Source organism: Nicotiana tabacum, chromosome 13 (assembly GCF_000715075.1).
Source record: "Nicotiana tabacum cultivar K326 chromosome 13, ASM71507v2, whole genome shotgun sequence".
NCBI classification, from domain to species: Eukaryota; Viridiplantae; Streptophyta; class Magnoliopsida; order Solanales; family Solanaceae; genus Nicotiana; species Nicotiana tabacum.
This window is the reverse complement of record NC_134092.1, coordinates 34,644,962-34,661,106: the sequence shown is the minus strand read 5'-3', so window position 1 is coordinate 34,661,106 and position 16,145 is coordinate 34,644,962. Positions and strand designations below refer to the sequence as shown.

Below are 16,145 nucleotides of genomic sequence, written 5' to 3'. Positions count from 1 at the left end.
GATAATTTTGTCTTCTTTGCTGCCGAAAAGGTGACCCCGTTAATCTCATTCCCACCGAAGATCATATTGATTGTTTGGCGTGGGGGTTCTTCTCCTGCTTTTGGAAGTTTCGCGTTGTCTCTGTTACGACCATAATTGTTCTTAGCTCGGTCACACAAGAATTCACTGAGGTGACCATTCTTCAATAATGATGCCACCTCCTCTCGGAGGTGTCGGCAGTACCCTGTCCGGTGAACGTTCGTCCTATGGTACTCGCACCATAAGTTGGGATCTCGCTGGCTGGAATTGGATCTCATAGGTCTCGGGAATCATGAATCTTTAATGTTTCTTGTGGCTGACACCAACTCCATTATACTGACGTTGAAGTTATATTCCGATAATTTGGGGTAAGAGGAATCCCGAGACCCCGACGTCTCCTTATCCTGGAGTAATCTATTGTTTCGACCACGATCAGTGCCTCTGTCAGCGATGAACTTGTTCGCTGCCCGGAAGTTTCTGCCACGGCCTTCGGTCTGCTCGTAGGGCAAAAGCTAGCCCCTCGAAGTCCGTCTATCATCGTCATAGTCATCCTTTGATTTTTCTCTATTTTTCTCCCGTCCTTTGGCCGATGATGTAGAACTGACCTGGTCATCTTCGATCCTTATCTTTGTCTCGTACCGGTTGTGTACATCTGCCCAAGTTGTTTCTTGAAACTCAAGTAGACTCTCCTTCCGCTTCCGGGAAGCATCTAAACTTATTGGATTCAATCCTTTGGTGAATGCTTCAACTGCCCATTCATCCGAGACGGCCGAGAGCAACATTCTTTCTTTCTGGAATCAAGTAACAAACTCTCGTAATAATTCAGATTCTCTCTGTGCGATCCTGAATATGTCGGCCTTCCGGGCTTGCACTTTTCTGGCCCCGGCATGAGCCTTAATGAACGAATCTGTGAGCATCTTGAAGTAATCTATGGAATGTTTGGGTAATAATGAATACCACGTTAGAGCTCCCCTCGTGAGAGTTTCTCCAAATTTCTTTAGCAATACAGATTCAATTTCATGAGGAGCTAAATCATTTCCTTTCACCGCCGTTGTGTAGGTAGTAATATGCTCATGCGAGTCTGAAGTTCCATCATACTTTAGAATTTCAAGCAATTTTGAATCGCTTCGGGATTAGTTTGGGTGCTTCGCTCGGCTTGTACGATAATTGAATATACTTCTTCGAGTTCAGGCCTTTTAATACCGGTGGAGCACTCAATATTTGATCTATGCGGGCGTTTACTTCCCTCACAAACCACAAAAGTTCATCCTTGAATGGATCGTTCTCGTTGTTGAGACCGGATCTACTTCCCCTAGACCCCTCGGAGCCAACTTCACCCCTGGAAGTATTGTTGTCGACTCTCTGCGTTATTTGGTCTGCGGGAACAACATGAGGAATTGCATGCTTCAGTTCCGTCATAACCTGATCATGCCGCGTGAGATGACCTAGAATGATTGCATGTTGCTCTTGAAGAACCCTCACCGCACCCGCTACATGCTCCTCATCAACATCATCGGGAATTGTCTCCCGAACCTGTCGAGGGTATCGCCTGTAATGCACCGGCACGGCGTCATTTCCCTCACTGCGGGTGTCACTGATTGAATCCTCAAAATGAGGTTGATCCCCTCGAATTTTATGGTTGCGTGTGTCCTTAACAGTGCTATCTACCATTTTTCGTGATTTTTTTCTAAGACAAAGTAATCAAAACACGTTAGTAAAAAAAGGCAAGGATCAATTTAATTGCACGGCTATCTAGGCCCCATGGTGGGCGCCAAACTATTTACCCATAAAATGGTAAAGTTGAATTTATACGTGATTTCTAGACAAGTGAAATTTGATCTTGAAATAATACAATAATTGAATAAATGTATAATACTTAGCCTTGAAATATCGATGAAAACAGTAGAGATGATAATTTCGGGACAGTATTTTCGGGCACAACGATGATGAGATCAAAAAGCAAGAAGCAAAATTATATAAAGCTTTGTATAGAATAGAGTGTAAGTTAAGCCAGAAAATTCGTGTCTTTTACAATGATAACTGAGCTCACTATTTATAGCTATTTCTAGGGAAGGAAGTCCTAGGATCATGTTCTCCTTAAATGTCAATTATGAGGGTCATTGATGAATACGTAGCGGTGAACATAAATGTCAAATTCTCTGTAACGGACCGTCGCTCTTAATGCTGCAGAATATTCCCTATTAAATGTTACCGGGCGCAGAGCATTTAACACGCCTTTATGAACGTTATCCTTTATGGTGACAAGCGGAATGACTGCGTTCGGTTTTTGGCCATCCCTGTCTTGGTTTCCATGTGTCCTCCCTTTAAACGACCACGTGTCATATCATATTTTACCCTATACATATTCGTCCACTCGATTCCCAATTAGCATATGATGTAACTTTACGTACTTCATCCGTTTCAATTTAAATGATAAATTTTTCTTATTAGTCTTTTAAAAAAAATGACACATTTATATATTTAGAAACAATTTAACTTTAAATTTTTTACTTTACTTATTTTATCCTTAATGAGAAACTATTATAGTCACACAAATATTATGGCCCTACAAAGCTTTTGTCCCTTAAATTTTTAGAATCATATATTTCAAAAATCTTCTTTTCTGTCAAACTAATTCAACAAAATTGAATCGGGGTGAGTACTATTTATTAAGTGTACCAAATTGTATATTCTTTCCGGAAAAAGAAAATATTTGTCCACACCTAACTGGCCCCTTTTACTAGTGTATAGCAAAACATTATGCTGTCAGAACTTTATTCCATAAATGTTGAACTTGCGACCAGAAGAAAGCTTAAGTGACTTCCTTCTACTACCTACAAGAAGTCCTTTGCGTTCATCTATCTTTTAGCCAACCCCTTCTAGTTTTGTGTTCATACTTTCTACCGTTCTCCAAAATAAAAAATCTCTCACACACACAAAAAAGAGCAAGGAGAAGCAGATAATGCTAAAGAGGCAAGATTCTTTAATGGCATCAGTTCATCGGCAAAAACAACCGCCGCCAGAAAATCACCATGTTGTTAAGTCTATTGGATGCATGTCAGGCATTTTTCAGATTATCTCCAAATACCAAAAAACCAAACGCCTCACTTCTGGAAGAAAGCAAGGGAAAAGGTACGATTCATTACCAAGAAGAGCGTTTTCACCGCAAAAAGTAGTAGGGAAACATGAAAAAGATCACCTAAAGGTACCAAGAAGTCCCATAATATCACCAGACATCAGACGAACGCCGAATAACTCACCGGGAAACGTAAAAAAAGAGCCAGCATTAGTGGCACGGCTGATGGGGTTGGAGGAAATCCCTCCAGCTGATTATAGGGCCGGGGACGACTCCAATGAGATAAATAGAAGGAAGCTTTTACAAGCCTTGGACAAGTGCAATGACGATTTAGAGTCGATCAGGAAGATTATAAAGTCAGCTGAAAGGGTTAGCGAAAGTGGTGATTCAATGAGGAGTCGCCGACCCGGTCGCGTCTGCGCGTTGGACGAGTTAACTCGGTCACCTTTCGCCAAAGTTAAAGATAGTGGTACGTTTTCTTCTTACTTTGCTTTTCCATTTTTACTTTCTCTATAATAATTCATTGAACTAATATTCATTTAGAAAATATGTAAATATATATAGAATTCGATTCTACATCTAGTGCAATCGACTTCATAACATCTATTTGTATGTAAAATAATGATCAAATTTCTTTCTTTTTATATTTCTCGTTTTTTAATTAACCTTCAGTATCTTAGAGTGATAAGTTTCATGCCTAAAATACAAGGAGGAAAAGGAAAAGATAGTCTTCCCTTCTACTGAAAACCCATTCTCATACATAGGACACTTAAAAAGTTACGGATAGAGCATAAAATCATACGATATAAATATAAAGAAGAAAATCATTGGATTCTTTGAGAAATTGATAAACAATCACCAAAAGAACTAAGGAACTTAGAAACAATATATATATATATATATATATATGGGGATGAATCTAGAGAAATTTGAATTAGAATTCTGAATTTTTGTTGAAATAAAGTATCCGTATCTTTGGGATTGGGAATTTACATAAGTACATTCCCTTGAAGTGGGAGACAAACTGCTATCGTGCGTAAAGTTATCCTAGTACATCTTAGAATTCTTAAAGCAATACTAATGGAATGAACATCATATCATGACGAGCATATTGGACCAGTTCGTCATTATCACCTTTTACAAGAGTTGGTTGTTCGTGAGCACTTCCAATTAAAATATTGTGAGTTTAAGTTAATTCAAAAGTAACGTGGGAAGTTTTTGGATGGAGGGAGCCGAGGGTCTATCGAAAACAGCTTTTCTATTCCAGAATAGGATAAAGTCTGCGTATACACTATGCTCTCCAGACCCACTAATAAGATTATATTAGATTGTTGTTGATGTAGTCGTTGTCATTATCACCTTTGGCATTCAAAGGAAGCTTTCCCTCCCTCTGTGACCAGAATTTAAATTAAATAAAGCTGAAAATAACGACTATTGAAAAGTATATGTTCAGTAGGAGGAAAACTTTTTTTCATAAAATAGTGGTGTTATGGTGATAATTCTAAGGATTAAAGGTTGGCAATACTATCTTATTGAGTTTAAGCAAATGATGTGGAGTAAACGTTATGATACTTGTAGAGACCTTTTTGGTTGTGATAAATGGTAGACGCCATTTTATCCTTTTTGGTTAATAAAATGTTTTTTCTTGAAGAAACCATCTTACAATTCAGCTACCTGATACTAGAAAATAAATCGATCAAGTAAAACTCTTTTTGTCGCGTCGTACCAAACATACAAAGAGGATAATTCGTTGCATTTACAAGAAATAATTTTTATCTTATTTATTACTTTATTTAATATGAAGATGAATTTTAATAAAGACACAAAAACAGTATTATTGTAGAGATATTTTGTTAGTAAATTATAAGTACCAGAGAGAATTTTAAAAAGGAACATTAAAATAATAAGATTTCATCGTTAGCACTACATTTAACTAATTATTATTTTGTATTGAGGATGTTATACGTGAAAGGCTTAATCCTGAAAAGTTCCAGTTCCACATTGTCTATAACTTTTTTAAAGATGTGCTTGATTATCCAAACTCTTTGAGTTACAGATAAAAAGTGAGCCTTCAAAGTTAAAACCGGTAAATTAGGAAAATAATGAAAATGAGTTATGAAATTCTACAACATTCGATGATTTCATCGAAGTCAAACAAACTGCTTTGGTGATACCATTAAAAATATTTTTCCTCCTTACGACATTTGTTCACCTTTTGATCTTTTATTACTTTGAAATAAAATTAACAAAAAGTAAAAACAATAATAGCAGTAGAAATATGAATTTATATTTGGCAACGGTCTCAAGATCTATGAGGGGGCCGTGGTCCATGAAATCTTTTGCTAAAGCTTCAATTGTTTGCCTCCACATAATAGCAATAATTAGTCATGATTCAGTCAAGAAATGATGAGAAAGCGCATGTGAAAAAGATATTTCTCCCCAAAACTATAAAAGCAAAGCAAATGTGTTATTCAATCTTCTTACTTTTTGGTAATACGCAGTTCCACTTTCTCAGAAATTATGGGTCCACTTTCCACTACCTATACTTCTTTTATATTTTAATATATTAAAACCTTTCCTTTCACATTTCATAGTTTATGTCATAAACAATGGTAGGACTATATCATAAGAGGAGAATAGAGGTTGATATAATAACTAGTCCTTGACACGTGAGATCATTGTATCCCGTGTTTAACCTAAATTTTGATTATTAGGTATAACAATTAAATTAATGAGATTTACGTCTCCAGCGACGTGATTAAACCAAATTAGACCAATCTTTCGATAATATAAAAAAGGAGCAAATGAAGTAAAGTAGTGATAATAACGACAGAAATGATAACAACAATATGATAAGAGTAATTCTTATTCTTGATTCAAGCGGATTAATAGTGAACAACAATGTAGAGTACTAGAAAGAGTAGAGAACTTGATAGAATTTTAGTATAGTATGTTATATGCTAATGTGTATTACAATATTGGGAAGGAGGATATTTATAAGCTAACATAATCGTAACTGATCCTTGATTCCCTTTTGCCTGTTACAAACACACATGCATATACCGTTACGTTGTTCTGGTCGTAATCGTTGGGCATATTTAATATAAAAAATCCATATATTTTGGGGGTTTGGTGGTGATGGAAGGATAATGGCACATATGCTTGATATCATCTGATCGGTTTATTCAGGAACGGTTATCCGGTAGAAGTAGAGCGATCCGAAATTAGCTTCTTAGGACTTCTTCAACCTTCGGTCAGGACGACTCAGGCCGACTCGGAGTTGACTGAAAAATCTCTTTTGTGCTTGCAATGCGCTATTTTCCACGCTTGCCACTTATTGGACCAAAGAATCTTTGCTCCGATATATTTATTACCAATATATCTTGCTACTAGGTTAAGGAGAAATGCTAATTGATAATGCAATTCATATACCAATGGATAAATCTGTTCGAAATCGCTAAAATCTCTTGATAATTTATTTATTGTTGTTGCGGAAGCTAAATGTGTATAGTGTGAATGAGTCACAACTACTATACTAAAAATTATGACAACTACTAAATAATAAACAAGACAATAAGACAATAATAAAAGAACACCAGAATTTACGAGGTTCGGCCAATTTTGCCTACTTCCTCGGACACAATCAATATTTTATTCCACTCCAAAATCACAAGTGAAATAATACTAAAGAGAGAAGATACAAATGCCTTAAGAAGATAAAAAAGGCAAATGAGAGGTGTGTTTAAATCCTAAACATTAGGCCTCCTTTTATAGGGTGAAATTCTCATTCAAAATTGTCATCCACCGATGTGGGACTTTTGACAATTTCAACAAATCTCCACCTTGGCAAAATTCCACATCTTCAATTTTCTCTCAATAACAAATTTTGGTTGTGTCTTCTTCTTCAATCTTTAGTGTTCAACAATGTTGATCAAATCCAAACAATGTTGAAACTTGACCGCAGTCACCACTTTTGTCAGCATATCAGCAGGGTTCTCCGTAGTATGAATTTTCTTCACCGTGACTCCACCTTCTTCTATGATTTCTCGTACGAAATGATACCGAACATCAATGTGCTTCGTCTTTGCATGATAAACTTGGTTCTTCGCTAATTGAATAGCACTTTGACTATTACAAAAAGTTATAATATTTTTTTGTTCAATACCAAGCTCCTTTAGCAATCCCTGAAGCCAAATTGCCTCCTTCACAGCCTCTGTAATAGCCATGTACTCTGCCTCTGTTGTAGACAAAGCAACTGTTGACTGCAAAGTAGACTTCCAACTAACTGGTGCCTTTACAAAAGTAAACACATAACCAGTAGTTGACCTTCGTTTGTCCAGATCACCCGCAAAATCTGAGTCACAATATCCAACTACAGACCGATTGCCTTCCTGCTCAAAAACTAACCCAACATCTACAGTACTATGAATATACCGTAGAATCCATTTCACAGCTTGCCAATGCTCCTTTCCTGGATTATGCATATATCTGCTAATAACTCCAACGGCTTGTGAAATGTCAGGTCTCGTACAAACCATTGCATACATCAAGCTACCAACAACATTTGCGTATGGTACCCTTGACATATACTCCTGTTCAGTTTCATCCTTTGGCGACATAGTAGTACTTAGCTTAAAATGGGGAGCAAGTGGCGTACTAATTGGCTTAGTCTTCTTATCTATGCCAAAACGTTGTAGTACTCTCTTCAAATATTCTTTCTGAGATAAACAGAGTTTCTTTGAACGTCTATCTCTTATTATCTCCATGCCAAGAATTTTCTTTGCCTCACCCAGATCCTTCATCTCGAACTCCTCCTTCAGTTGAATCTTCAACTTATCAATTTCTTCCGAATTCTTGGAAGTTATCAACATATCATCAACATATAGGAGAAGATATACAAAGGAACCATTATTAAGTTTGCGCAAATATACACAATGATCGTATTTGCTTCTCTTGTATCCTTGCCGCAATATAAACTTGTCAAATCGCTTGTACCATTGTCTAGAAGATTGTTTCAATCCATACAACGATTTTTCAAGTTTGAATACCATATTTTTTTTTCCAGCAACTTTGAATCCTTCTGGCTGAGTCATGTAGATTTCCTCCTCTAAGTTTCCATATAAAAACAGAGTTTTTACATCCATCTGAACTGGTTCCAAATCTAACTGTGCTACCAAAGCCAACTTAATTCTAATGGAGGAATGTTTTACAACTGGAGAAAATACTTCATTGTAATCAATTCCCTCCCTTTGAGAATATCCTTTGGCCACCAATCTTGCTTTGTAGCGAACATCTTCTTGGTTAGGAAATCCTTTTTTCTTTGCAAATACCCATTTGCACCCAATTACTTTCTTTCCCTTCGGGATATTGGCCAATCTCCATGTATGATTCTGATGAAGGGACTGCATTTCTTCATTCATGGCAATCCTCCACTTATCTTCTTCTGAACTTTGGATTGCGTCTTTATAAGTGGTAGGAACACCATCAGCTACAATTGAGGTTGCACAAGCAACCGTCTCTATGAGACGAATAGGTTTCGTTATTGTCCTTTTTGGCCTGCTGGTTGCTATTGATTCAAGTTGTTGTCGAGGTTCCTGAGTTGGAATCTCCCTCTCTACTGGCTCTTCTTCCAGAGGGTAATCTTCATGAGTTTCCTCCTCTGCTTCTTGTGTAGGAAAAATAAATTTTCCCTCAAACTCCACCTGCTTTGATGCACCACCAGTTTGTTTGACATCTTCAACTGTCACCTTATCTGTTATGGCAGATTCATCAAAAGTAACATCTCTGCTGAATATAATATTCCTTGTCTCTGGACACCATAAGCGGTATCCTTTGACTCCAGAAGTAATCCCCATAAATATAGCCTTCTTTGCTCTCGGATCCAATTTTGTCTCTTTCACATGATAGTATGCAATTGAGCCAAACACGTGCAAAGAGTCATAATCTACAATAGGTTTTCCATACCATTTTTCAAATGGTGTCTTTCCATCAATAGCAGCAGATGGTAGACGATTAATGAGGTGGCATGCATATGTAATTGCCTCAGCCCAAAATTCTTTGCCCAAGCCAGCATTGGACAACATACACCGTACCTTCTCCAGTAAAGTCCAGTTCATACGTTCTGCCACTCTATTCTGTTGTGGTGTATGTCTGACAGTGAAGTGTCGGACGATGCCATCATTTTCATAGACCTTATTGAAATGATCATTTTTGTATTCACCTCCATTGTCTGTGCGAATACACTTGATCCTCCTGCCTGTTTGATTCTCCACCATCATCTTCCATTTGAGAAAAATTCCCAACACTTCATCTTTCCTCTTCATTGTATACACCCACACTCTTCGGGAAAAATCATCAACAAAGGTTACAAAATAGTGCTTCCCACCCAATGACGGTGTTTTGGAAGAACCCCAAATATCAGAGTGTACATAATCCAAAATGCCTTTAGTATTATGGATCGTTGTACTAAATTTAACCCTTGTCTGTTTCCCTTTGACACAATACTCGCAAAACTCCAAGTTGCAAGTCTTTATGCTTTTTAACAATCCTTGATTAGATAGAGCTTTCAAAGATTTCCCTCCACCATGTCCCAAGCGCATGTGCCATAGTCTGGTTGTTTCTGCCTCTTTGTCATCACTGGATGTCACTGTTGCTGTCCCAATAACTGTACTACCACGATAGCGGTACATGTTATTGTTCTTCCGATTGGCCTTCATTACCACTAGTGCACCAGAGCATATTCTCATCACTCCATTTTCTGCAATGATTTTGAACCCTTTTGATTCTAGGGCTCCCACAGAGATGAGATTCTTCTTCAAACCCGGTACATATCGAACATCTGTTAATGTTCTGATCATTCCATCATGGCTCCTTAATCTTATTGAACCAATGCCATATGAGGTAAGAGGGCTGTTATCCGCTGTGTGGATGACTCCATATTCTCCTTCTTGAAAATTCACGAACCAGTCCTTGTTGGGACACATATGATAGCTACAAGCCGAGTCCATCAACCATATGTCTGATGATGTTGATAACTCTGTTGTAACTAATGAGAAGTCTGAATCATCACAATCAGCTACATTTGAATCCATAATGGCCTTTCCATTATTATGTCTGGCCTTATTCTTCAACTTCGGACAGTCTTTCTTCCAGTGCCCCTTTTCTCGACAAAAGGCACATTCATCTTTGCTGGGTCTAGATCTCGACTTGGATCTTCCCTTCTTAGTCCTCGTTTGATTTTGAGGATGACCCCTCACAATTAGTGCTTCTCCTTCTCCGCCCTTCTGTTTTTCTCCCTTTCTTTGTTCATAGCTGTACAAAGCCGAACAAACTTCTCTGAGAGAAATTTCATCATTTCCATGGAGTAGAGTAGTTTCAAGGTGCTCATACTCATTAGGAAGTGACCCCAACAACATCAAGGCCAAGTCACCATCATCAAAAGTTACATCCATATTTTACAAATCTGTGACCAACTTATTGAAACTGGTGATATGTTCATTCATTGTGGTACCAGGAACATAGGTGAAGCGAAACAGTCTCTTCTTCATGTACAATTTATTTTGACTGTTTTTCTTCAAAAATTTATCCTCCAGTGCTTTCCATAATTTACTTGCAGAAGTTTTCTTTGTGTATGGATATTTCTGCTCTCTAGCAAGGTAGGATCGAATGGTACCGCAAGCAACATGATTGATAATTTTCCAATCTTCTTCTCCAATAACATCTAGCTTCTTTTCTTCAATGGCAAGATCTAGCCCTTGTTGAAAAAGAACATCTAGAACCTCGCCTTGCCACATCCCAAAATGTCCTGACCCGTCAAAAATTTTAACCCAAATTTCGCATTTGACACAATTCTTATCATAAGCGAAGATGCCAACGATGACGTATTATTGACACTTGATGTAGATTCTTCTTGTTTATTGTCTTCCATTTTGACACAAATATTATTTAGTAGCTGATGACACAAATCACAATTATTTTCTTTCTGGTGTGGAAGTTCAGACTAAGCTGCAACCACAAAGCATACTCAGACAGAACCTTGACTCAGTTATCAAGATAGATCTTTTCTGATGTGGAAGATCAAACTATACTGCATCCACAGAGCATACTTAGACAGTACATTGGCTCTGATACCAATTGTTGCGGAAGCCAAATGTATATAGTGTGAATGAGTCACAACTACTATATCAAAAATTATGACAACCACTAAATAATAAACAAGACAATAAGACAACAATAAAAGAACACCAGAATTTACGAGGTTCGGCCAATTTTGCCTACTTCCTCGGACACAATCAATATTTTATTCCACTCCAAAATTACAAGTGAAATAATACTAAAGAGAGAAGATACAAATGCCTTAAGAAGATAAAAAGGCAAATGAGAGGTGTGTTTAAATCTTAAACATTAGGCCTCCTTTTATAGAGTTAAATTCTCATTCAAAATTGTCATCCACCGATATGAGAATTTTGACAATTTCAACAATTGCTAAAAAAAAGTTCGTTGCTAGTATTTACCAACGGATCTGAATACCTTAGAATTTAGCAACGAATGATCGGTCAGTAAATTGCATATAAGTTCATCGTTAATTTTCTTTACTAGATGGAGATTTTTGTTGATAAATGTACCGACCAACATTCGATTGTTATTTTGTTGGTAAATTTACTAGCGAAAAAAATCTGTTGGTAAAACCAAGTTATTTATTTTTATATCTGGTTGGAATTTGTGAGTATTTATAGCAGAAGTACAAAAAGAAAATAAATTATTTAGTAAATATATGTTTTCAATATTAGTTTTGTGTGATAAGAATGTGCCATCAAGACTTAAAGACAAGTTCTACAGTGTGGTGGTTAGACCGACTATGTTATATGGGGCGGGATGCTGATCCGTCAAGAAGTCACATATCCAGAAGATGAAGGTAGCTGGAATAAGGATGCTGAGATGGATGTGTGGGCATACCAGGAAAGATAAGATTAGGAACGGAGTTATTAGGGACAAGGTGGGTGTGGCCTTGGTGGAGGACAAACTGCGGGAATCGAGGCTGAGATGGTTTTGGCACGTGCAGAAGAGAGCCATATATAGATGCCCTTGTTAGGAAGTATGCGAGGTTGACCATTGCGGGTCTAAGGAAGGGAGCTGGGGTAGGCCAAAAAAGTATGGGGGTGAGGTGATTAAACATGATATGTCATTGCTCCAGCCGAGGACATGACCCTCGATAGGGAAGGGTAAGTTCGAAAATAAGGGTGAAAGGTTGACAGATAGTTGTAAGTCTCTTAATCTTATCGGTAGTACTAGAACTATTTTTGTATTTTTCTTATTTCTCTTTCTTTATATTACATGTTATGACCCTTGTTCCTATTATATTCTTGTTACTACTATTTGTTACTTTTATATTTATTGTTTCTTGAGCCGATGGTTTATTGGAAATAACTTCTATCTTGACAAGGTAGAGGTAAGATCTGCATACACACTATCCTTCCCATTCCTAGATCTTATCTGTGGGATTACACTGGGTTTGTTGTTGTTATTGTTGTTGTACGTTTCTAATATTACTAGTAAGATCAACAAAACTGCAAAAAATAGTTTCAACTTTTTAGTAGATAATTTTTACACATGTTTAGCAAATGCGAATAATTAACACTATTATACGTAATTACACAATCGTAAATTTCCTTTTTTATTTTTGAAGGGCGCATCACACAACAACGGAAGCCATTGAGAAGGATCAATAAGCTGAAGGCATATGAAACTGTTGATTTTATCAAGAAATTTACAAACAACGAGCCATTTCACATGAAGACAGCGGCTACAACTTCGCCAATATGTTGCAGCAAAGCCATGATTCAAAGTGTGGAGGAAGTGTGCAATGACATCGCGTGGGGGCAAAAGAGAGAGACAGGAAGAATAGGGCTTGTCTTACAAGATCACATTTGCAGGGACTTGATTGAAGAGCTCGTCAAAGAAATGGATCAAGTTTTCTTGCGTTCTTTACCGTTTAAAGCATGTAGGAAAAGGCTTTACTTCTAAAAGTTACAAGAGTACTGTTTTCATTTTATTTTTAATTATTTTCGGTTTGATTAGTTAGTCCTTTTATGTCATATATATTGAGATACTTAATCATTATTATTGCCTATAGTAAGTGAATTCGAAATAATAGTTGCAACCAAGGAGCAGACCCAGGGGCGGCCCAACATCATCCGAGGCCTAAAGCAAAGCCTTAATAAGATGCCTTAATATATATATATTATTTAATGAACATCGTTTTTTAAAAAATTAGACAAGTGAGAATGTGAAATTAAAAAAAATGAGAACTTAGTTTTATAAAGTACAGAAAATTAAATGAATTTAACGTTGATTGCATCACAACTGAAACGAGAGAACCCAGAAAACATACTTCCTTCGTCCCAACTTAAGTGACTCCTTTTTTTTTAGTAAGTCCCTTTCTATATTTGGTAACAATTCAACTTTAGATTTTTTCTTTTATCATTAATGAGATGATTTCTAGCCCACAAATTTCTATGATTTATTTAAGATTATAAGTTTCAAAAGACTTCTGTTATTTCATAAAGTCCATGTCCAGTCAAACACTTTCATATAAATTGGGACGGAGAGAGTATAATTTATGTAAGAAAAATAAATAATAAGTTAGATTATTAGATATATTTACGTGACCAGCTAATGAATAGAGAAATATAATTAAGTAAAAAAGTAAAATAAGATTGACAGAAAACTAAAGGGCAGCCCGGTGCACTAAGCTCTCGCTATGCGCGGGGTCCGGGAAAGGGCCGGACCACAAGGGTATATTGTACGCAGCCTTACCCTGCATTTCTGCAAGAGGCTATTTTCACGGCTTGAACCCGTGACCTCCTGGTCACATGACAACAACTTTACCAGTTACGCCAAGGCTCCCCTTCCTAGATTGACAGAAAACTATTTTAGTTATATTAATTAGAGGAAGAAATCGATTAATTAAAAATTAATATGACAATAAAAAAATAAATTTGTCCATAATAAGAGATAATTATATAAATAATATACTACTATGGGCCCGTTTGGACATACAATTTGGTTGAAGATTTTTCCAAAATATTTTTGCTTTTTTCCGAAATCAGCGTTTGTTCATAAAATTTCTAATTTTCACTTGAAAATGCATTTTGAAAATTTTCGAAAATTTAAAAAACTACAAAAAGCTGTTTTTCAAAATTTTCAGTCAAATCATTCACAAAACTTCAAAAATAACCCAAACTGAAGTTTATGTCCAAACACAACTCTAAATTTCAAATATCATTTTCACTTGAAAAACCTTTTCACCATTTTTTCGAATTTTACAATTCTTATGTCCAAACGCCTACTATATATATAGAGAAATAGTAATTTTGGGGCCCTCAAATTTTTGGGTGCCTTCCTTTAGGGTCAGGCCGCCCCCTGCTTATTTGTCAAAATTCGGTGATAACACCTAACCTAAATTACCGATCGAGTTAACCTTAAATTTATATATATTAAATATTATTTAGCAGCTGCTTTTGTGATACGATAACATGCAAAATAATTGACGGGGACTCCACGTGCTGCGGATCGAAATTTCAACGAGTCATGCACGCAACGGCATAACTTCTGTGGAAAGACAAACAAACATGACAAGACACTTAAGGATCCGAATCAAACACTTACCCATATATCTTTCTTTTACCCACCTCAGAAAATGAAAATCAACCAAATCATCCTGCAATCAGCATGATAGCAGGAGCACCACATAAGTTAAAACTGTGGTGGAAGAATATTCGTTGGGAACACGGAGATGAGGTTTGAATGCACCTGGCATTAATTGCATTGATGAACATCCGAGCAGACAGGGTGCTCACTCGCCTGTTGATAGAATTTTGGGATCCGGCTAAGGTAGTATTCAAATTTTTTGACTGTGAGCTGGTACCGACATTGGAAGAAGTCACAAGTTTCACGGAGCTATAGTTCAATGGGAAAAGCCAATATTGCCAGTTACTATTCCCGGATACCGATTCTTGGATGCCTTAGGCCTGCCAACAGCATAAGCCTTAGAAGTATCGAGGGAAGATGGGTGAGCCTCGACTAGATGTTCGATAGGTTTGGGCACTGTGAAAGCTATGAATGGTATTCATGGAAGTTTCAATGTGCCCAGACGACATAGGTGAGTCTTAGGCCTATCACTTTCATAGTGGAACTGATGGGATTATTGGTCTTCCTGCAGCGAGGGGGCCGTATAAATATCAACCTGCTACCAGTGGTCCTGGCAACCTTCCACGGCAATCTTCAAGTTACTTTGGTGCCGATGGTGTTAACTGAGATGCTGAGAGCTTTGTCCGTATGTGCACGCGGTTATGATTTCTTTAAGGGTTGTAACTTGCTGCTTCAGATTTGGGCCACTGAATATTTATTCCAGCGAGAGGCCACCATCGACTACGTCGTGGGTGTCAGCAATATGATCCGCAACCACAATGAAAGAATGAGACACTGGATTTCCCTGCATGGACAAGAAGAATGGAGGGAAATGTTGATCAATCTGACATAAGAATGGATCAACTAGAAACTCTCTTGGTTAGGTGGAAGGGCAATCTTGAGGACTCCTCAGAAATACTTCATTGAGTTGATCAGACAGGAAGGCATTCAACCATACTCACCTATGCAGGTCCTCAGACAATTCGGGATGATCCAAGATGTGCCTTTATGGACAAGAACAACACTATACGAGGACGAGTAAAATAGCCAAATCCCAATTCCTAGGATAAGAAGACTGCAAGAAGAGTGGAATGACCTGGTAACAATGCCTATGGGTCAAAACCCAAGGTGTACTCCCGAGTATTACGTCTGGATTAACGAAGAAGAAGAACTAGTCCGACCAAGCAGAGATGGAATAGCCTGGTTAGAGGACGTAGTGGTTGCTTTGCAGATTTACCATGAGATCCTACCGCATTACCTGGTGACCACTTCAATGCACCGTCATGTGATCCTGAGATCCATTGACCACATGTTGCCACTGGCTGAAGATGATGATCGGGTGGTAGAGTGCATCCAGATATAG

The 16,145-nt window shown here is 37.5% G+C and overlaps 1 protein-coding gene across 1 annotated transcript; it reads left to right on the top strand.

Annotated features, from left to right (window-relative positions):
• Positions 1-2,720: 2,720 nt before the first annotated feature.
• LOC142168396 (uncharacterized) lies at positions 2,721-13,235 on the top strand. The gene is made up of 2 exons (XM_075229083.1): positions 2,721-3,563; positions 12,780-13,235. The coding sequence occupies exons 1-2, from the start codon at positions 2,981-2,983 to the stop codon at positions 13,115-13,117; spliced, it is 921 nt and encodes a 306-aa protein (XP_075085184.1). The 5' UTR covers positions 2,721-2,980; the 3' UTR covers positions 13,118-13,235.
• The last annotated feature ends 2,910 nt before the right edge of the window (positions 13,236-16,145 follow it).

Bases quoted from the DNA above. Each gene is read 5' to 3' on its own strand.
- LOC142168396 (XM_075229083.1), top strand. From the start codon at position 2,981: ATGCTAAAGAGGCAAGATTCTTTAATGGCATCAGTTCATCGGCAAAAA. The intron at 3,564-12,779 runs GTACGTTTTCTT...TTATTTTTGAAG, and splicing joins CGCCAAAGTTAAAGATAGTG to GGCGCATCACACAACAACGG.